The sequence below is a fragment of the Leucopleurus acutus genome (genome assembly GCF_964270905.1).
Source record: "Leucopleurus acutus genome assembly, chromosome: 3".
NCBI lineage: Eukaryota > Metazoa > Chordata > Mammalia > Artiodactyla > Delphinidae > Leucopleurus > Leucopleurus acutus.
In genome coordinates this window covers 10272154-10294404 of record NC_139145.1, presented here as the reverse complement: position 1 = coordinate 10294404, position 22251 = coordinate 10272154, and the positions used below count along the sequence as shown (strand labels likewise).

Below are 22251 nucleotides of genomic sequence, written 5' to 3'. Positions count from 1 at the left end.
TTATTAATTGTCCAAGTTACCTAAAAGAATGAAATTAGAACACTCCCTAGCACCATACATAAAAATAAACTCAAAATGGATTAAAGACCTAAAGGTAAGGCCGGATACTATAAAACTCATAGGCAGAACACTTTTTGACATAAATCCCAGCAAGATCTCTTTTGATCCACCTCCTAGAGTAATGAAAATAAAAACAAAAATAAACAAATGGGATCTAGTTAAACTTAAAAGTTTTGCACAGCAAAGGAAACCATAAACAAACACAAAATATAACCCTCAGAATGGGAGAAAAGATTAGCAAATGAAGCAACCGACAAGGGATTAATCTCCCAAATATACAAACAGCACATACAGCTCAATATCAAAAAAAAAACAACTCAATCAAAAAATGGGAGGAAGATCTAAATAGACATTTCTCCAAAGAAGACATACAGTTGGTCAAAAATCACATGAAAAGATGCTCAACATCACTAATTATTAGAGAAATGCAAATTAAAACTACGAGGAGGTATCACCTCACATGGGTCAGAATGCCCATCATCAAAAAATCTACAAACAGTAAATGCTGGAGAGGGTGTGGAGAGAAGGGAACACCCCCTACACTGTTGGTGAGAATGTAAATTGATACAGCCACTATGGAGAACAGTATGGAAGTTCCTTAAAAATCTAAAAATAGAACTACCATATGACCCAGCAATTCCACTCCTAGGCATATATCCAGAGAAAACCATAATTTGAAAGGATACATGCACCCCAATGTTCATTGCAGCATTATTTACATTTATAATAGCCAGGACTTGGAAGAAACCTAAATGTCCATCAACAGAGGAATGGATAAAGAAGATATGGTACATAAATACAGTGGAATATTACTCAGCCATACAAAAGAACAAAATAATGCCATTTGCAGCGACATGGATGGACTTGGAGATTGTTGTGCTTAGTGCTGTGGGTCAGACAGAGAAGGTTGGATGTTATGTGATGTTGCTTATATATGGAGTTTAGAAAGGGGGTGCAAATGAACTTGTTTGCAGGGCAGAGGTAGAGTCGAGGATGTAGAAAGCAAACTTATGGTTACCAGGGGATAAATAGGGAGGGATAAATTGAGAGGTTGGGATTGACGTTTACACACTACTATATGTAGAATGGATAACTGATGGGGACCTGCTGTGTAGCGCAGGGAACTCTACTCAGTCCTCTGTCATGGCCTATATAGGAGGGGAATCTAAGAAAAGAGTTGGTGTATGCATATGTGTGGCTGATTCACCTTCCTGTGCACCTGAGGCTACTACAGCATTGTGGATCAGCTATAGTCCAATAAAAATTAGTAATTAATTTATAAAATTTCCTACCAGTGTAAAACGTACACCTGAGAAGTTAATGAACACATATCATAGCCTGTGGTTTAACTGAGATTTGTCCTGGCACCCAGCTAGGCTGACTGATTCAAATTTCCTACCAGAGCCAAGTGCTCTGGGATTCTTTAGCTTAAGTACCTAATAAGTGGGAATGGGGCAGGGATTGGTGGAAGGCTCAGCGCTGTCAAGGACGAAAGATGAAAATGGAGTCACCCCTTTATTATAGATGGTGAATTCACATTTAAGTGTCTGCGTTTCTTAACAAGAAGCACAGTTCCGTGCCTGGCCACACAGACTTACACCAAGTCCTTGACCCCTGGAGGACATAAGACCCTCTTGTTCCAGGCAGGACTGACCTGGGCCATCCTCTTATCTGTACTTGCTGCATCTTGAAACAGAATCAGGAATCCCAGTGCAGGAGGAGCTGCGGAAGACAACTGAGACAATCCCAGGCCAGGAAATGTTGTTTTACCAAGCAAACGTGCCAGGCGGGGACAGGTCCCATCCCACCTCCCACAGGTGGGAGGCACTAGGGGGCGGGGTATTGAGATCTGTCCAATCACGCGGCCGCTGAGGCAGGTGGGCGGAGCGGTCCCCCACTCAGGCGTGGACTTCCTTACCTTCTACAGCGGAGGAATCGCGTGTCTTCGCCGGTTCACTAACCTGTTAACTCTCACGTACCTTCTGTTGCCCTGTGTTCTGCACTAGTCCTTGGAGTCGTTAGGAGGGACTCAGACAGACCCAGGAAACCTCGAAATGGTGAGTGTGCTGAGCCGGACTGTGGACGCTGGGAAGGGACTGGTCGCAACCGGCCGAAACCGGCCATCTTTTTTGACCCGGTCACTTCGCGGTCAACTCCGGAGTCTGCGGATATGCGGGGGTCTGGGGCGCTGCTCGGACCTCAGTCCCCTCCGGGTCTCAGTGACGGGGTTGGCCCGGCAGCTCGGACCCCGGGCGTCCTGTTCGGTCACTTCGCTGCAGGAACTTTGGCCCCGGAGCCTCACCCGGCTTCTCTGCAGCCCCTCTTCTCCCCCCAGATTGTGTGGTGACCTCAGGCACGGCCTTCAGGTGACAATTGGGACTCGTTCTCCAAGGTTCGGTCGTGGGATTAGCTGTGGTCTGAGGGGTCTCAGCCTTTCCTTTCTGCCCCAGGGGGCACCCGTTTTGATAGGGATAGAATAGGATAGTTACACTGGTAGTTGTAGAAGTCCCAGTAGGGGATTGTAAATAGAGAGGGAAACCTAGGGAACTTCGGGAGACCACTGTAACTTATTGATCGCTCAAGAAAGCTATCGAAAATGTTGTGGAACCAATCAGGCCTCCTTAAGTATAAAGCCATAAATAAAAGCATGAGATATGCCCCAGATCATTAAGTGAAAGAAAAAATGAGGCCTGCATTCTGCTGGTCGAGTTCAGCAAGGTAATGATCCTTAACACCAAGGACAGGAATTTTAAGAGAAATGTGACATTCCAAAGTAGGAGACCCTCATTATATGGAGATTTGAGATGATACAACATACTTTAGTGTATGTTACCACCTTTCTCCTGATTTGAATAAGCTCTATGACAGTCCTAGTTTGACCTCCTAGGGTCAGACACTCTCCTATGCCATAGGAAGGAGGAGCTAGTGACCTAAGCCTGACATCTACTCGAAGAATGAGGAAGAAGGCAGTCTTTTTCCCCTTCCCCACTTTCCTTTGACTATAAAAATATAGCCCACTTAATCCTCAGGGCAGAGCCCCCCCTGCCTGCTTGCGTCTCTTGCAAGCGTCCTATATTAATAAATCTACATCTTGCCTATCTCTTTGCCTCTTGCTGAATTCCTTCTGCACTGTGACACAAAGAACCCGAGCCTCAGTAAGTCCAACACCAGGTGAGTGATTCTAATTAAAAGACCATAGGTTCAAGTCCCAATCTGGGTTTAGGCAGGGTTCGAGTCCCGGCACGTGGGTTCGAGTCCCATCTGACTTACACGGTTTCATTTTTTTCTCTGAGTTTTCCAAATGTTTGGGAAGCAGAATTTCAAAGACCTTAGCCCCCCAGAGGAGCTCTTTGTAGGGCTGGCAATAAATCATTGAATTTCCAGATTGCTTCCCTCATTCCCAAAGTCAGTTTCGCCTCTCCGATTCAAATTACCTATCATCTATTCGTCTCCGCAGTGCATTTCAAACAAATATTTTAATTGTTTATCCTATTTCCGTAGTGACGTGGATGGTATTATTTTGGGGGCGGGGGGTGGTCTGTGGATATTTTACAAGAGCAGAAGCCGACAATGACCACTTGGAAGTGGGTTGTATGAAGTCCTTTCTTCTGATTTTTTACTGGAAAGAGATATCCTATAGGAAGTCCTTTCGTGGAGGTTTTTTTTGAACTTTTATGGACGATCTACCCTGACCATCCCTAGGTTAGTCCCCTTCAAAAGATTTACTCGCTTATTTAAGTTTCTTTCTTCAATAGTGTAAAATAGAGCTTCAAAGTCCATATAAAATATTTCCAAAGAGGTAAGAGAGGTGAATTTCAGGGGGAAAAAAATTCCAGTATTACATTCCATTTGTTAAGAATTTTTTGCTTTTATTCAATCCCTGAGGAAGTGTGGTTAAATTTTTGTGGCCTCTCCTTTACTTTTGGTGGATTTCAAATAAAGTTCCAAGATTTAGACTTGTAGAGGAGAAGTATTCAAGCGTGATCAATTATGTAGTAAATGAAATTGCCTTGGAAGTAATTGACTGACATTTTTTTCTGAAAAGGAATAGATATTTGGGGTTTCCTGGTGAACTAGTAGAAGTGGCTTATAATTTTCTTCTCTCATTTCCACATAAACACTGGATTTGAGTGATTTTGCTGAATTGTTCAAACAGGGTTTGTGTATTTAAAGTATCAGTGGTGGTGGAGAGCACCTGTAGTTGGGAGCAGAGCCTGAGGTCAGTGTCTTCAGGCCAAGGCCCTGTTTGAGCCTGCGAGGGGAAGTACTTGAAGGCCCTCCTATACTTGGAATCATATAGTATATAGCTCTGCCATATTGGTTTCTTTCCGGTAGCAATATACTTTTGAGCTTTGCTTCATGTGTTTTCATAGCTTGATACTTTATTCCTTTTTATTAGTGAACACTGTTTCATCATATGGATATACCACTGATTATTTGACTCTTGCAAGATATCTTGCTTACCTGTTGACTCATGCCAGTTATGAATAAAGCTCCTACAAGTATTTGTGTATGAGTTATGTGTGAATATAAGAGTTGATCTCATTTGGACAAATAACAAGGAGTGTGATTGCTGGGTCTTAATATACATACTAAAAGTATATTTTGTTTTGAAAGAGAGCTCCTGTCTTCCTTTGTAGGGGTACCAAGTTCCATTCCCCCCAGCAATGAATGAGGATTACCTTCACATCTATTTCGTGTTTTGCATTTTAGTTATTAAATAGGTGTGTAGTGATAGCTCATTTTATTTGCAATTTCCCACTGACATTTGACATTGAGCATGTTTTCATATTTCCTGTTTCCCTTCTATATATCTTTTTTTGGGAGCTGTTTGTTCAGATCTTTTGCCCATTTTCAATTGGATTATTTATCTTCTTACTGTTGAGTTTTAATAGTTCCTGGATATTTTGAATACCAGTTATTTATCACATAAGTGTTTTGCAAATATTAATATTTTTTCATATCCTGTGACTTGGCTTTTCATTCCCTTAATACTGCCTTTCTGAGAGGAGATGTTTTTTATTTTAATGAAGTGAAATTATCCTTTTTTTCTTTTACAGACCTTGTGCTTGTTGTTATATATATTTTTTTTTTTTTTTTTTTTGCGGTACGCGGGCCTCTCACTGCTGGGGCCTCTCCCATTGCGGAGCACAGGCTCCGGACGCGCAGGCTCAGCGGCCATGGCTCACGGGCCCAGCCGCTCCGCGGCATGCGGGATCCTCCCGGACCGAGGCACGAACCCGTGTCCCCTGCATCGGCAGGCGGACTCTCAACCACTGCGCCACCAGGGAAGCCCTGTTGTTATATTTGAAAATTCATCACCAAACCCAAAGTGACCTAGATTTCCTTCCATGATATTTTCGAGGAGTTTATTACTTTTGCATTTTACATTTAGATCTGTGATGTGTTTTGAGGCTTTTTTTGTAAAACGTGTAAGTCCTATGTTTACATTTGCTTTGTTTGTGTGTGTGTTTGTTTGTGAATATCCATTATTTACAGCACTATTTGTTTAAAAGATTTTCCTTTCATTTGAATTGCCTTTCCTTCTTTGTCCAAGTTCAGTGTGGGTCTACAGGAAAACAGTTGATTATCTTTCAATCTTGAGATATGTCTTCTATTTTTTTAATAAATTTATTTATGTTATTTATTTATTTGGCTGCTTTGGGTTTTTGTTGCTGCGCGTGGGCTTCTCCCTAGTTGTGGCGAGCGGGGGCTACTCTTCTTTGCGGTGCGTGGTCTTCTCATTGCGGTGACTTCTCTTGTTGTGGAGCACGGGCTCTAGACGTGCAGGTTTCAGTAGTTGTGGCATGTGAGCTCAGTAGTTGTGGCTCACAGGCTCTAGAGCGCAGGCTCAGTAGTTGTGGCACACGGGCTTAGCTGCTCCACGACATGTGGGATCTTCCCAGACCTGGGCTCAAACCCGTGTCCCCTGCATTGGCAGGTACCTTCTTAACCACTGTGCCACCAGGGAAGCCCAGGATATGCCCTCTTAATTCCAAGAGTTATCTGTTGTTGGAGAATCTTTAAGATGTTTCACAGAGATAATTATGTCCTACAGACCAAATATTTGAATTTACCTATAGGATACATGAATATGTTCTTTTTCAGGAAGTAGAAGTTCCCTATATTACTTGTTTGTGATTAAAAATGGATGCTGTATTTTACCAAATCCTTTGAAATTTTCATTTCCCCCTTTGTTCTTTTCTGATATTTCCTTTTACCCTCTGTCTTCCCTTATAGGCATATTGATTAGATGTTTATCAATGTTATTAATCTTGTCAAAGAACTAGCTTAAAAGTTTTTTTCTCCTTCAATTACCCACAATTACATTAATTTCCTTTCTGATTTTTATAACTTTATTTTGCTTATTTTGTGATTATATCGTCTTCTCTTTATTGTTTCTTTTTTTTGTGGTACGCGGGCCTCTCACTGTTGTGGCCTCTCCCATTGTGGAGCACAGGCTCTGGACGCGCAGGCTCAGTGGCCATGGCTCACGAGCCCAGCCACTCCACGGCATGTGAGATCTTCCCGGACCGGGACACGAACCCATGTCTCCTGCATCGGCAGGCGGACTCTCAACCACTGCGCCACCAGGGAAGCCCTCTTTATTGTTTCTTAAGGTAGATGCTTGTGTTGTTGTTTACAGACCTTTGTTTTTTCTCAGTTGATGATGACATAAATTTCTCTGTAGGCACTGCTTTTGCTGCATGCCACAATTTAGCTCAAAACAAATCTTAATTTCTCTTGAGACTTCTTCTTTGATCCCATGTATTACTTAGAAATATGTTGTTGAACCTCTGTGTGTTAGGGGTTTTTCCAAATCTCTTGCTTGTATTGATTGCTAGATGAATGCCTTTGAGTTCTAGGAGCATGGTTTGTATGATTTTTCTTCTTTCAGATTTGTTAAGGTATGCTTTATGTCCCAGAAAGTGTTCGGTCTGGTTGAATGTTTCATATGAATTTTAGAAGAATGTGTATTCAGCTCTTGTTGCGTGAAGTGTTCTTTAGATTACAATTACATTTAGTTATTTCATAGTATTCTTCAAAGCAAGTTTGTCCTTCCTGATTTTCTGCCTGCTGTTATATACAGCTTATGATAAGGGGGTGTTGACGTATGACTATAATAATGGATTTATGTATTCCTCCCTGCATTCTTCATGTCTTGCCTTATGTATTTTGCCACTTTGTTGCTATGTATGTACATATGAAGGATTGTTATGCCTTCTTGCAGAATGGACCTTTTTGTCATTATGTAAAGTCCTTTCTACCCCTGAGATTTCCTTGGTCTGAAATCTGCATTCTCTAAAGTTCATATACGAGTGCCAGCATTCTTTTGGTTAGTTTTGGCATGGTGTATTTATCTCCATTGCTTTATTTCTCATCTGCCAGTGCCTTCATATTTAAAATGAGTTTTTGGTAGACTACATATAATTGTAATTTTAAAAATCACATATTACGATATCAGAAAGGGAAAGTAAATAAAACAGTATGCACCGAAAAAAATAAAATACTTTGGAACAAACCTGACCAAGGAGGTGAAAGAGATATGTTGAGCACCATAAAACATTGATAAAGGAAATTGAACTGAATCAAAAAATGGAAAGCTGGGCTTCCCTGGTGGCACAATGGTTAAGAATCCGTCTCTGATGCAGGGGACACGGGTTCGAGCCCTGGTCCGGGAAGATCCCACATGCCGTGGAGCAACTTAGTCCATGTGCCACAACTACTGAGCCTGCACTCTAGAGCCTGCGTGCCTAGAGCCCGTGCTCCACAACAAGAGGAGCAACCACACTGAGAAGCCTGCACACCACAAGAAAGAGTAGCCCCCGCTCGGCACAACTAAAGAAAGCTCGCGTGCAGCAATGAAGACCCAATACAGCCAAAAATAAATAAATAAGTTTATTTAAAAAAAAAATGGAAAGCTAACCCATACTCTTGGATTGGAGGAATTATTTTTGTTAAAATGGCCATAGTACCCAAAGTAATCTACAGATTTAATGTGATCCCTATCAAATTACTCATAACATTTTTCACAGAACTAGAACAAATAATCCTAAAAGATACATGGAACTGTAAAAGACCAGAATTGCCAAAGCAATTCTGAGGAAAAAGAAAAAAGCTAAAGGCATAACCCTCCCAGATTTCAGACAATAATACAAAGTTAAAGTTGTCAAAACAGTGTGATACTGCCACAAAACCAGAAATATAGACTCAATGGAACAGAATAGAGAGGCCAGAAATAGACCCACACACCAATGGTCAATTAATCTTTGACAAAGGAGACAAGAATATACAATGGGGAAAAGATGGTCTCTTCAGCAAGTGGTGTTGGGAAAGTTGGATTGCCTCATGTAAATCAATGAAGTTAGAACACACCCTCACACCATATACAAAAATATACTCGAAATGGCTTAAAGACTTAAATGTAAGACATGACATCATAAAATTCATAGAAGAGAACATAGACAAAACATTCTCTGATATAAATTATACCAATGTTTTCTCAGGTCGGTCTCTCAAGACAATAGAAATAAAAGTAAAAATAAACAAATGGGTCCCAAACAATGTATAAGCTTTTGTACAGCAAAGGAAACCATAAACAAAATGAAAACACAACCTACGTACTAGAAGAAAATATTTGTCAATGATGCCACCAACAGGGGCTTAATTTCTAAAATATACAAATAGCACATACTATCCAATAACAAAAAACAGACAAACCAATAAAAAATGGGCAGAAGACCTAAATAGACATATCTCCAAAGAAGACATACATATGGCCAATAGGCACATGAAAAGATGTTCAGCATTGCTAATTGTTAGAGAAATGCAAATCAAAACTGCAGTGAGGTGCCCACCTCACATTGGTCAGAATGGCCATCATTAGAAGTCTGCAAATAACAAATGCTAGAGAGGGTGTGGAGAAAACGGAGCCCTTTTGTACTGTTGGAAGCAATGTAGATTGGTGCATCTACTTTGGAAAACAGTATGGAGGTTCCCCAAAACACTAGAGTTGCCATATCATCCAGAAATCCCAGTCCTGGGTATATATCCAGAGAAAACTCTAATTCGAAATGATACAGGCACCCAAATGTTCATAGCAGCACTATTTACAGCAACCAAGACATGGAAACAACCTACATGTCCATTGGCAGATGAATGGATAAAGAAGATGTAGTATATATATTCAGTGGAATACTACTCAGCCATTAAAGGTGAAATAATGCCATTTGCAGCAACATGGATAGATGTACAGATTATCATACTACATGAAGTAAGTCAGATGGAGAAAGAGAAATACCATATGATATCACTTATTTGTGATATCTAAAATATGTCACAAATGAACTTATTTTCAAAACAAAAACAGACAGACATCAAAATGAAAGTTATGGTTACCAAAGGGGAAAGGGAGTGGGGGGGGAGATAAATTAGGAGTTTGGAATTAGCAGAAACAAGCTATTATATATAAAATAGATAAACAACAAGGTCCTGTTGTATAGCACAAGGTACTGTAAAATCCTGTAGAAAACCTTAATGGAAAAGAATATGAAAAAGAATATATATATATATATATATATATATATATATATATATATCTGAATCACTTTTCTGTACACCAGAACCTAACACAACTTTGTAAATCATCTATACTTCAATAAAAGTGAATAAGTAAATCTGATATTACTGTAATTTTCTTTCATTTGTATTGAGACCATTGTTGATTGAAATGGTGACTAATATGGTTGGATTAATATCTAACACTTTTTACTCTTTCTATTTGTTGCCCTTATTTTTTCATTTGTCTTTTCTCTACCTTCTCTGGATTTAACTGAGCATTTTGTCTGATTCTTCCTTTTTTCCATTCTTAACCTATACCTTTGTAAAGAACTTTTTAAGTGGTTGCCCTTGAGTTTTCAGTATACATTTAGAACTAACCCACATCAGTCTGCAACTTAATGCAGTACCTCTTCAGTGGTTGTTCAGGTACCTCATACCACACTATTCCCATTTCCCCTCCTCTGTCCCTATTGATATGGCTGTCATTTATTTCACTTATCCACAGGGTTATCATTATCAATGTCATTCTTGCTAATACGATTTTAGACAAAGTATCATCTATTATAAAAAATATAAAAGGTGTTTATCTTTATTTATTCCTCTTTTAATTCCGTTACATAATTTACGTTCTTTCTGATGAATTTTAATGTCTTTCAAAGTTGGCATACTAATGACAAGTTCCATCAATTTTTGTCTCAAAATGGCCTTCTATTTTTTAAGGATAATTATGCTTCCTAACAGAATTCTAGGACACTGTTTTTTTTTTTTAATTTCAAAACTTTAAATGTTTCAATCCACTTAGTTCTTTCATATATACGTATGTATATAATTATTATTATTGTTTTTTTTTCCTGAAAAGAAGTCCAGTTTGATTCTAATCTTTATTTCTCTATACCTAAAGTATACCTCTGGCTTCTTACAATATATATTCTCTTTGCCTTTGTTTTTCTCTCTACTTTAAATATAATATACTTTGGTCTCCATTTTAGGTGTTTTCATTTTTATTGTTCACTGAGCCTCATGGATCTATGGATGTTGTCTGTCATTAATATTAGGAACATCTCAGTGGTCGTTACTTATTTCTGTCTCTCTTTTCCTTCAATTATTTTCATTATATGTATCTTAAATCTTCTGTTAAAGAAGGTCATGCCAGAGTTCATGGATACTGTGTTCTATCTTTTTTGATCCTTTTTGTCTTTGTGTTAGACTACAGTGAAACAGTTTTTTTGGGTACCGGCCTTAGGAACAGAATCTTTGGGGCATATTTTAAAAATGTCTTTCTGGACTTCTCTGGTGGCGCAGTGGTTGAGAGTCTGCCTGCCGATGTAGGGGACGCGGGTTTGTGCCCTGGTCCGGGAGGATCCCTCATGCTGCGGAGCGGCTGGGCCCATGAGCCATGGCCACTGAGCCTGTGCGTCCGGAGCCTGTGCTCCGCAACAGGAGAGGCCACAAGAGTGAGAGGCCCGCATACCGCAAAAAAAAAAAAAAAAAAAAAAAAGTCTTTCTTTTCTCTTTCCCAGTTTTAGGGCACCAGTTTACCCTTTGAAGTCAGTGCTCTCATGGCTCTGGGAGGACTTGTTTATTTCAAGCTTTTTCATTCTCTTCTTGTGAGATGGAAAATCACAACTTCTAATTTCATAAATCCCAGACTAGATTTTCACTTAACAGTTGCAATACTGGCTGCTTGGAAAACTCCTGTTCCTGAAAAGCAGGATGGAGACTTTATGTTCTTTTGGAGGAAGCCAATGATGAAACCCTTATATAATTTATAATCATGGGAAAATTCACCATCAAAGTGTTATGGACTTTGGTGAGCTCCCTTGTAAACTGTAGCTCTTAACATGTTCCTTGAGGGCAGTAAGACCCAGAGTATACTGTTATGGTGTGAAGAGAAAGAGTTTTTTGGGCATGTAATTGCACTGTGTGTTCTAAAATTTGGCTGGAAGCGCCTTGAGGCACCTGAGTATAGGGATTTTGTGATCTAACATATTAATGCTTCTTCCCTATGTCTGAGCTCTAAATTTGAAGTAACTTTCTACCTGAATCAAATTATATGTAGAGAGGAAGGAAAAACAGAGTCTATGCTAATCATTATACAACTTAAAAGCAGTGCATCTGCAGAAGAATATTTATATTCAGGCAACTGTGTGTGATTGTGATTTCTTCTAAAGGCCTGGAGGACTTTGGGACAGTGTGGCCAGCTGGGCTTTGTTAAAAGTTTGATTTCTACAGGTCACCTGGCCTCTGATGATAGGTGATAGGATTAGAAAAAAGCTTCCAGTTCTTCACTGTGTGCCTATTTATTAAAACCTCATGCAATCTTGATCCTCTGCCTCATGGAGTACTGTAACTTGTGGATCATAAGAAGAAGACGAAAGAATTTTTTCAGCAGAAATCGTTGTTCTTAAAATGACGTTTCTTTCATTTGTAAAGTATTTCTCATTCTCTGGGCTCTGCCATTATTGTGATATAAGCGATACTGTGACCACAGAAGTTATGTGTAAATAATTTCCATTTGTTCATGATGCTGTTAAATTATTGAGGAAGTATGGAGAATAAGTTTATCATGATCAAGTCATAGAATAACTCTTTGTAAACAACAGAATTGTATGTAACCTTCCTATAAATCGAGTGTGGGTGTCTAGTTCTGTCAGTCTCATGCATCTCAGTGTGCTCCTATTTTGGGTGTTTTAGGACTCATTGGCCTTTGAGGATGTGGCTGTGAATTTCACCCTGGAGGAGTGGGTTTTACTGGATTCCTCACAGAGGAAACTCTACAGAGATGTGATGTGGGAAAACTTCCAGAACCTGGTCTCAGTAGGTAAGAATGAAAAATTCCCTCCCTTTGTCAATTAGAGAACAAGTGTTTCTTACCTGTCAATATTGTTCAAAGTTGTGGAATGTGGAAAGGGAAAACTTTGGTAAAAAACTAGGGGAGGTGGGGATCAAAGGGAAATCCCCAGCGGTGCAGTGGTTAGGACTCGGCACTTTCACCACTGCTGTGGCCTCAGTTCAGTCTCTAGTCAGGAAACTAAGATCCTGTAGGCCATACTGCACAGCACCCGCCCCCCCAAAATAAAGAGAAGAAGAAAGAAAGGAAACTAGACATAGTCAGAGCTCATCATGGGCCTAAAGTCCAATAATTTTTCTGTCATTTCTAGTACTTTGGGATCATTTTTCTGGTTCTGCATTTCAGAAACAAAACAGGAAGATCATGACATTGAAGATCAGTACAAAAACCAGGGGAGAAAATTAACGTGAGTCACACCCGCAATTCAAAGCATTGTCTTGTGAGAATCATGGTATATTCTGAAAATTTTAAAGAAGTCAACAAAAACAAATAGCCCAGTCTTCAAATTTAGTTATTCTATTCTCAGAAAATATCTCCGAAAAAGTATTTTCTTAAATGTGATATAAGTGTTCTGTGTTTCCAATATAGTTCATGTGCAGTCAATAAACCCTATATTTGAATATCACTTTTTAATAGAAGAGGTGAAGTCCTGTTGCAGAGCATTCAGTTTATTCAACTTCTAACAATTCACACAAGATAGAAAACCTCACTGTTCCTATAAATCATAATAAATACAATAAATAAATGATTTCTTAATAAAGAAATCATTAATAATCTTCTCATTGTTTACAGAAGTTCTATGGTAGAGAGACTCTCTGAAAGTAAAGGCAGTAGTTTCTGTGGAGAAAACTTCACCCTTATTCCAACTCTCAATCTGAAGAAGAAAACTCCTGGTTTAAAACCATGGGAATGCAGTGCATGTGCAAAGGTCTTCATGCATCATTCATCCTTTAATAGACACATGAAATGTCACATTGAAAACAAAGGAAGAGAGTATCAAAAGTACCATGAGAAGGTATATAAATGTAAAGAATGTGGGAAAGCATTCATTTCTCCTAGTTCTCTTAGAACACATGAAAGGAGTCACACTGGAGAGAAGCCCTATGAATGTGAACAATGTGGAAAAGTCTTTCAATATCAAAAATCCTTCCGACTACACAAAAGAACTCACACAGGAGAGAAACCCTATGAATGTAAGGAATGTGGGAAAGCCTTCATGTGGGAAACAACTTTTCGAAAACACATGGTAACTCACGCTGGGGATTTACCTTATAAATGTCAGAAATGTGAGAAAGCATTCATTTATCCCAGTTGTCTTCGAATGCATGAAAGCAGTCACAACACAGAGAAACCCTATCAATGTAAACAATGTGGAAAAGCCTTTAAAAGTCCTGAAACTATTCAAATCCATGAAAGAATTCACAGGGGAGAGAAACTCTATGAATGTAAGCAGTGTGGTAAAGCCTTCAATCATTTCATTTCCTTACAGCTACACAAAAGACATCACACAGGAGAGACACCATATGTGTGTAAAACATGTTCTAAAGTATTGAATACTGCCCGGTCTCTTCGAAATCATGAAAGAATCCACACTGGAGAAAAACCCTATGAATGTAAGGAATGTGGGAAAGCCTTCACATGGAAAATAACCCTTCAGAAACACATGATAACACACACTGGGGATGGACCTTATAAATGTAAAGAATGTGAGAGAGTATTCATTAATCCCAGTTCTCTTAAAACACATGAAAGGAGTCACACTGGAGAGAAACCATATCAATGTGAACAATGTGGTAAAAGTTATAGATATCTAGCAGTTTTGAAAATACATCGAAGGACCCATACTTGAGAAAAACCCTATGAATGTAAAAATGAAGGGAAAACCTTCACTTCTGCATATGTTCAAGTGCATGAAAGAATTCACACTGGACAGAAACCCTATCAATGACAGGAATGTGGGAAATCCTTCATTTGCCTCTCAGTCGTTCAAAGACCTGAGACTGCACACTGGACAGAAATCATATAAAATATGACGAATGTGGGAATAGCTTTTCTGATCTTTGTAGTTTATGAAACCATAAAAGGGTTTACTAGATAAAACCTTATTTGTAAATAGCCTGGGTTGTTGGTCGATATCATTACATATAAAAACTCCCATGGAAAAGAAGTATAAATGTAAGTAACATGAGGTAACTTGATGGAAAGTAATCTATGCCTAATGTTCCAAAAAACCTTCAATATGAAAGAGTTTTTAAAAATTTTATTTATTATTATTTTTTTTTGGCCAGGCTGTGCAGCATGTGGGGCATCTTAGTTCCCTAATCAGGGATCAAACCTGTGCCCCGTGCAATGGAAGTGCGGAATCTTAACCACTGGACTGCCAGTAAAGTCCAGAAAGAGTTGTTTTAAAAGTTTATAGGACTTTCCTGGTGGTGCAGTGGTTAAGAATCTGCCTGCCAATACAGGGTACATGGGTTCGAGCCCTAGTCCTGGAAGATCCCACATGCCACAGAGCAACTAAGCCCATGTGCCACAACTACTGAGCCTGGGCTCTAGAGCCCATCAGCCACAACTACTGAAGCCTATGCGCCTAGAGCTCATTCTCCACAACAAGGGAAGCCGCCACAATGAGAAGCCCGTGCACTGCAACGAAAAGCAGCCCCTGCTCGCCACAACTAGAGAAAGCCCATGTACAGCAGCAAAGACCCAATGCAGCCAAACAAACAAACAAACAAAAATTTATAAATATGTTCTGTTTACTCAGGATCTTTCTTCAAGTGTATCCTTCAATGGTGGATTTCTACTAATTTCACAAACGAATATTAATGTGAATTCATTCTGTAATTCGTCTTTCAACAATAGTACATAACGTTTAAAGGTAGTGATTTTTCCTTTACTTGGATAGTTACTTTGTTCTATTTACTTCTGAAGCCTGTTGGATTCATGGATGAATTTAAGTGTATTTCTAGTATGCAGTGAGACTTAAATTTTTATAATGTTCTATTCATCCTCTGTTAATGGGCCATTGAAAAATGGCAGTTAGGTATTTGTTGGGATTTCCTAGTAGTTTTGTGTGGCAGTTCCTAGGTATATAATATATTGTATATATTGTATCCTTTTTACTGAGAAAGATCCTTTCTGGTGGTGGTGTGTATAGGAGCCTTTTCCCATTTTCCATTCTATTAAACACTTGGAATAAATTTTATGTATGACTAATATGTCAAAGAGTATACTGTTATGTAAATTATGATTTTTCCTATTTGCTTTTTGTGTTTCCTTCTGACTGGTATTTGTTGAATAGACTGTGAGACTTGTGATAATACAGAAAATCTGGAGTTGGAGATATCTTGCCTATGAGTCATATTAGGACCTAGACTTTCCAGAATCTATCCCTTTTGTGGTTCCGTGTTAGCATTCACCAACAGCTCACCTGTGTGCGATTTTAAAGCAGATGCGGAGAAGACATTCTTCAGATAGTGGATTCCCCACACTGGGAGAGAGGCAGATACGTAGGAGCTTCAAGGACACCATCTCCCAGCTTATTTTCCAGATTCTGTGTCCTTGTAGTCAAGAGTGTCCTCAACACCATCAAAAAATGCTTGATTTCCATTTTTATAGACATGTAGGTTCCCCTGATATCTTCACAGCTTACACATCAAAGATCCATCAGAGTTTGAATTTTTTCTGTAATGCCTCTTGTGTCCACTTTGAAAGTTATTTCAGTATTTTATGGTTGGTAATAGTCTCTGATTACACTCCTCTCTGGATTATATCTTTATAGTGTCTAATACGTGTAGGAAACACTTTATGTTGTTAATAATACTAGTAATACTAGTATGTGTTCCTGACTCACCACAACATTCACAAAGGTGCCACTAAAACGAATGACATGGGAGTTTGTTTCTCTACTGCATTGCACAGGGACATTGGTGACCCATTGTTTCCATGTGAGAATAAGCACCTCCTTCTGTCAAGATGGCTATGGGTGTTTCCTGTTACTTGTAGCTGAATATAATCCCCCAACATGTTTTTTATTGTCTTTTATTTTACATGATTGAACTGTTTGAATTTTTTGTGAAACAGTAGTTTTTGTAGTCTTTTCAAATATTTTACCAACTCTTTTTGAAGCTTTCATTAGCTAACAAATGTTACTTTTCATTTTCTCAAAGAATATATTAAAGTATCCTTTTTATGTATGAATATTCAGAAAAACCTTGTAGCTTTCTTCATTTAATCATTATGCAATGTGAGTAAGTTTTTAAAAAATATTACGTTGCCCAAAAGGTTTGTTCATTTTTTTCTGTAAGATGGTCTAGCAGAGCTTCCCTGGTGGCACAGTGGGTAAGAATCTGCCTGCCAATGCAGGGGACAAGGGTTCAATCCCTGGTCTGGGAAGATCCCACATGCCGTGGAGCAACTAAGCCCATGTGCCACAACTACTGAGCTTGTGCTCTAGAGCCTGCAAGCCACAACTACTGAGCCCACATGCCTAGAGCTTGTGCTCTGCAACAAAAGAAGCCACTGCAATGAGAAGACCACGCACCACAACAAAGAGTAACCCCTGCTGGCTGCAACTAGAGAAGGCCTGCATGCAGCAACAAATACCTAATGCAGCCAAAAATAAATAAATTAAAAAAAATTTTTTTTAATTAAAAAAAAATGGTCTAGTAGCACTAAGTTGTCTTTAACTTCATTTGAAACAATTTTGTTAGATTGTATTGTGGCAGTTCTCATATCAGTATGCATTTAAAAAAAATCAAAATTGGTGAATTTTTGTGTAGCCATTTTAATATTGGTGATGTAAGGGAAAAAGTAACATTTTCGGCATATTATGCTTTATTATTTCAAGAAAGGCAAAAACGCAACTGAAAAGCAAAAAAATATTGTGCAAAATTCATTTACCAAGTTTCATGCTAGAGATTTCTTGCTGGACGATGCTCCACATTGGGGTAGACCAGTTGAAGTTGATAGTGATCAAATGGAGACATTAATTGAGAGCAATCAACATTATACCACGTGGGAGATAGCCTACATACTCAAAATATCCAAATCAAGTGCTGAAAATCATTTGCACCAGCTTGGTTATGTCAATCGCTTTGATGTTTGAGTTCCACATAAGTTAAGCAAGAAAAAACTTCTTGATCGTACTTCTGCGTGCGATTCTCTACTGAAATGTAATGAAAACGTTCCGTTTTTAAAACAAATTGGGACGGGTGATGAAAAGTGGATACTGTACAATAATGTGGAACAGAAAAAATCGTGGGGCAAGTGAAACAAGCCACCACAAACCACACCAAAGGCTGGTCTTCATCCAAAAGAGGTGATGTTGTGTATATGGGGGGATTGGAAGGGAGTCCTCTATTATGAGCTCCTTCTGGAAAACCAAATGATCAATTCCAACAAGTACTGCTCACAGTTAGACCAACTGAAAGCAGCACTCAACATAAAGCATCCGGAATTAGTCAACAGAAAATGCGTAATCTTCCATCAGGATGACGCAAGACCACATATTTCTTTGATGACCAGGCAAAAACTGTTACAGCTTGGCTGGGAAGTTCTGATTCATCTGCCATATTCACCAGACATTGCACCTTCGGATTTCCATTTATTTTGGTCTCTACAAAATTCTCTTACTGGAAAAAATTTCAATTCCCTGGAAGACTGTAAAAGGCACCTTGAACAGTTCTTTACTCAAAAAGATAAAAAGTTTTGGAAAGATGGAATTATGAAGTTGCCAGAAAAATGGCAGAAGGTAATGGAACAAAATGGTGAATATGCTGTTCAATAAAGTTTTTGGTGAAAATGAAAAATGTGTCTTTCATTTTTACTTAAAAACCGAAGGAACTTTTTGGCCAACCCAATATTTATTTATTTATTTATTTTGCTGTGCTGGGTCTTAGTTGTGGCATGCAGGATCTTCGATCTTCATTGAGGCATGCTGGATCTTTGGTTGCAGTATGCGAACTCATAGTTGCCACATCTCATAGTTCCCTGACCAGACAGAGAGATGGACTTGAGGACACGGGGAGGGGGAAGGGTAAGCTGAGACGAAGTGAGAGAGTGACATTGACATATATACGCTACCAAATATAAAATAAATAGCTAGTGGGAAGCAGCCGCATAGTACAGGGAGATCAGCTTGGTGCTCTGTGACCACTTAGAGGTGTGGGATACAAAGGGTGGGAGGGAGACGCAAGAGGGAGGGGATATGGAGATATATGTATATGTATAGCTGATTCACATTGTTATATGTGAATCAGCAACTAACACAAAATGTAAAGCAATTATACCTCAATAAATATGTTAATTAAAAAAAAACCTGAGAAACACTTTGACCCATATCATTATATGTGAAAACTCCCATGGAAAAGAAGTATAAATAGTAGTAACATGAGATAAGTAGATAGAAAGTACTCCGTGCCTGATGTTCCAGAAAACCTTCAATATGAAACAGTTGTTTTAAAAGTTTATGAATATTTTGTTTTTACTAAGGGTATTTCTTCATGTGTATCCTTGAACGATGGATTTATACTAATTTCAGAGATAAATATTAATGTGAGTTAATTCCATAAGTTGTCTTTCAACAATAATACATAAGGTTCAAAGGTACTTATTTTTCCTTTAATCAGACAATGATTTTTTTCTCTTTACATTTGAAGCCTGTTGGATCCATGGGTGAATTTACGTGTATTTCTAATATGCAATTAGGCTTAAATTTTTATAATGTTCTATTCATTCTCTGTTAATGGGACATTGAAAAATGGCAGTTTGGTATTTGTTGGAATTTTTCTAGTAGTATTGTGTGGCAGTTCCTGGATATTCATAATCCATTATATATATTTCACCCTTTTTAGAAATATTTATTTATTTATTTTTGGCTGTGTTGGGTCTTTGTTGCTGCACGTGGGCTTTCTCTAGTTGTGGCGAGTGGGGGCTACTCTTCATTGAGGTGCGCAGGCTTCTCATTGCAGTGGCTTCTCTTTGTTGCAGAGCACGGGCTCTAGGCACGTGGGCTTCAGTAGTTGTGGCTCGTGGGCTCTAGAGCGCAGGCTCAGTAGTTGTGGCGCACGGGCTTAGTTGCTCTGCGGCATGTGGGATCTTTCCAGACCAGGGTTCGAACCTGTGCTCCCTGCTTTAGCAGGCGGATTCTTAACTGCTGCACCAGCTGCACCACCAGGGAAATCCCTATTTCACCCTTTTTACTGAGAAAGATCCTTTTTTGTGGTGGTGCGTATAGGAGCCTTTTTCCATTCCATTCTATTGAACACTTGGAATAAATTTTATGTATGGCTAGGATGTCAAAGAGCATACTGTTATGTAAATTATGATTTTTCCTATTTGCTTTTTGTATTTCCTTCTCACTCATATTAGTTGAATAGACTATGAGGCTTGTGATAATACAAAAAATCTGGAGTTGGAGATATCTTGCCTGTGAGTAATATTAAGACCTAGACCTTCCAGAATCCATCCTCTTTTTGGTTCCATATCAGCATTCACCAATAATTCACCTGTGTGATTTTAAAGCAGGTGCAAAGAAGACATTCTTTAGATATTGGAGTCCCCAGACTGGGAGAGAGGCAGACACATAGGAGCTTCAATGACACCATCTTCCAGCTTATTTTCCAGATTCTGTGTCTTTATAGTCAAGAGTATTGTCAACACCACCAACAAGTGTTTGATTACCATTTTTATAGATGTGTAGTTTCCCCTGATGTCTTCACACTTTCCACATAAAAGATCCATCAGAGTTTGAATTTTTTCTGTAAGTCTTCTTATATCCACCATGAAAGTATTTCAGTGTTTTATGGTTGGGAATATTCTCTGATTCCACTCTTCTCTGAATTATATCTTTATAATGTCTAATTTGTGTTGAAAACAGTTTATGCTGTTAACAGTGCTAGTGAGTACGTGTTCCTGACTCACCACGGCATTCACAATGGTGCCGCCAGAAAGAATGACATGGGAGTTTGTTTCTCTGCTTCATTGTGCAGTGGCTTCCTTGACCCATTGTTTCCATGTGAGAATAAGCACCTTCCTTCTGTCAGGATGGCTATGCATGTTTCGTATTACTTTTAGCTCAATATAATCCCTCAATGTGTTTATTTTATTGTATGTGATTAAAACTATTCTATTCAGAATGATTATAGACAAACAACAAGGTCCCAGTGTATAGCACAGGGAACTGTATTAAGTATCCTTTAATAAACTATAATGGAAAAAATACTAAAAGGAATATCTATGTGTATAACTGAATCACTTTGCTGTAGAGCAGAAGTTAACACAAAATTGTAAAGCAACTATACTTCAATTTAAAAAAACGATTACAAACCCTATACGACTGTGGTGTATAATAGTAACAGTGTGCTTGAGAGGACTTCTTATAGCATTTTCACTTGTGTTAGAGGATTTGATTGCTATACAAGATAGCAAGACATTTTTCTTTATTGAATGCTTTCAGGCAGTTTATTTTATCGTTGGTGTTCATAATCATTTTCCTGAAGGCAAAAACAGTTTTGTGGAGATAAACTTAATTAGTAAGAAGCTTCGTTCAATTATATTAGTAAGAAGAGGGGACTATTGGTCATTTTTATGGTTTTGCATTTTATCTTTTATCATTGTTAGAGATAGGGTTATAAAATACATAAATTCACTTCTTAGTATACTAGGTAATATTTTTGAAATCATTTTAATGACTTAACTGAGGTCTATAAATTTAGGTAAATTGTGAGGCAATACAAAGCTGGCAAGGGAGAAAGATAGGACTACTTTGCCAGTGATCTCTTTCTGAAACACTATACTCTTTTTTTTTATGTTTATCTTATTGAAGTATAGTTGATTTACAATGTTGTGTTAATTTCTGCTGTGCAGCAGGGTGGTTCAGTTATACATATACACATTCTTTTTCATATTGTTTTCCATTATTGTTTATCACAGATATTGAATATAGTTCCCTTTGCTATACAGTAAGACCTTGTTGTTTATCTATTCTATGTATAATAGTTGGCCTCCACTAATCCCAATCTCCCAATCCATCCCTCCCCCTACCCCCTCTCCCCCTTGGCAACCACAAGTCTGTTCTCTATGTCTGTAAGTCTATTTCTGTTTCCTAAATACATTCAGTTGTGTCATTTTTTTTACACCTTCTCCATTCCTTTAATGTGCATAGAGTAACCAGTGTATATAAATAGGCATAGCACCTTGTCCCCTATTCCTGTTTTTTTTTTTAATTTTTAAAAAATTTTATTGAAGAATAGTTTATTTACAATGTTTTGTTAATTTCTGCCATATAGCAAAGTGACACAGTTATATATATGTATATATTCTTTTCCATATTGTTTTCCATTATGGTTTATCACAGGATATTGAATATAGTTCCCTGTGCTATACAGTAGGACCATTTTTTTATCCATCCTATATATATAATATTTTGTAGATATGTTGATTTGTGTGATATTTTAGATTTCACATATAAGTGATATCATATAGTATTTGTCTCTCTCTTTCTGACTTACTCCACTTAGTGTGATAATCTCTAGGTCCATCCATGTTGCTGAAAATGGCATTATTTCCTTCTTTCTTCTGGCTGAGTAGTATTCCCTTGTTTATATGTACCACATTTTCTTTGTCCATTCATCTGTCGATGGACATTTAGGTTGTTTCCATGTCTTGGCTATTGTAAATAGCACTGCTCTGAATATAGGGATGCATGTATCTATTGAATTATAGTTTTGTCTGGATATACGCCCAGGAGTGGAATTGCTGGATCATATGGCAACTTT

The 22251-nt window shown here is 38.4% G+C and overlaps 1 protein-coding gene across 1 annotated transcript; it reads left to right on the top strand.

Moving 5' to 3' along the window:
• The first annotated feature begins 2080 nt into the window (after window positions 1-2080).
• Window positions 2081-14875, top strand: LOC309960273 (uncharacterized protein). Its single transcript, XM_082836940.1, has 4 exons — window positions 2081-2117; window positions 12316-12442; window positions 12818-12878; window positions 13265-14875. The coding sequence occupies exons 1-4, from the start codon at window positions 2115-2117 to the stop codon at window positions 14319-14321; spliced, it is 1248 nt and encodes a 415-aa protein (XP_082693066.1). The 5' UTR covers window positions 2081-2114; the 3' UTR covers window positions 14322-14875.
• Window positions 14876-22251: the final 7376 nt, after the last annotated feature.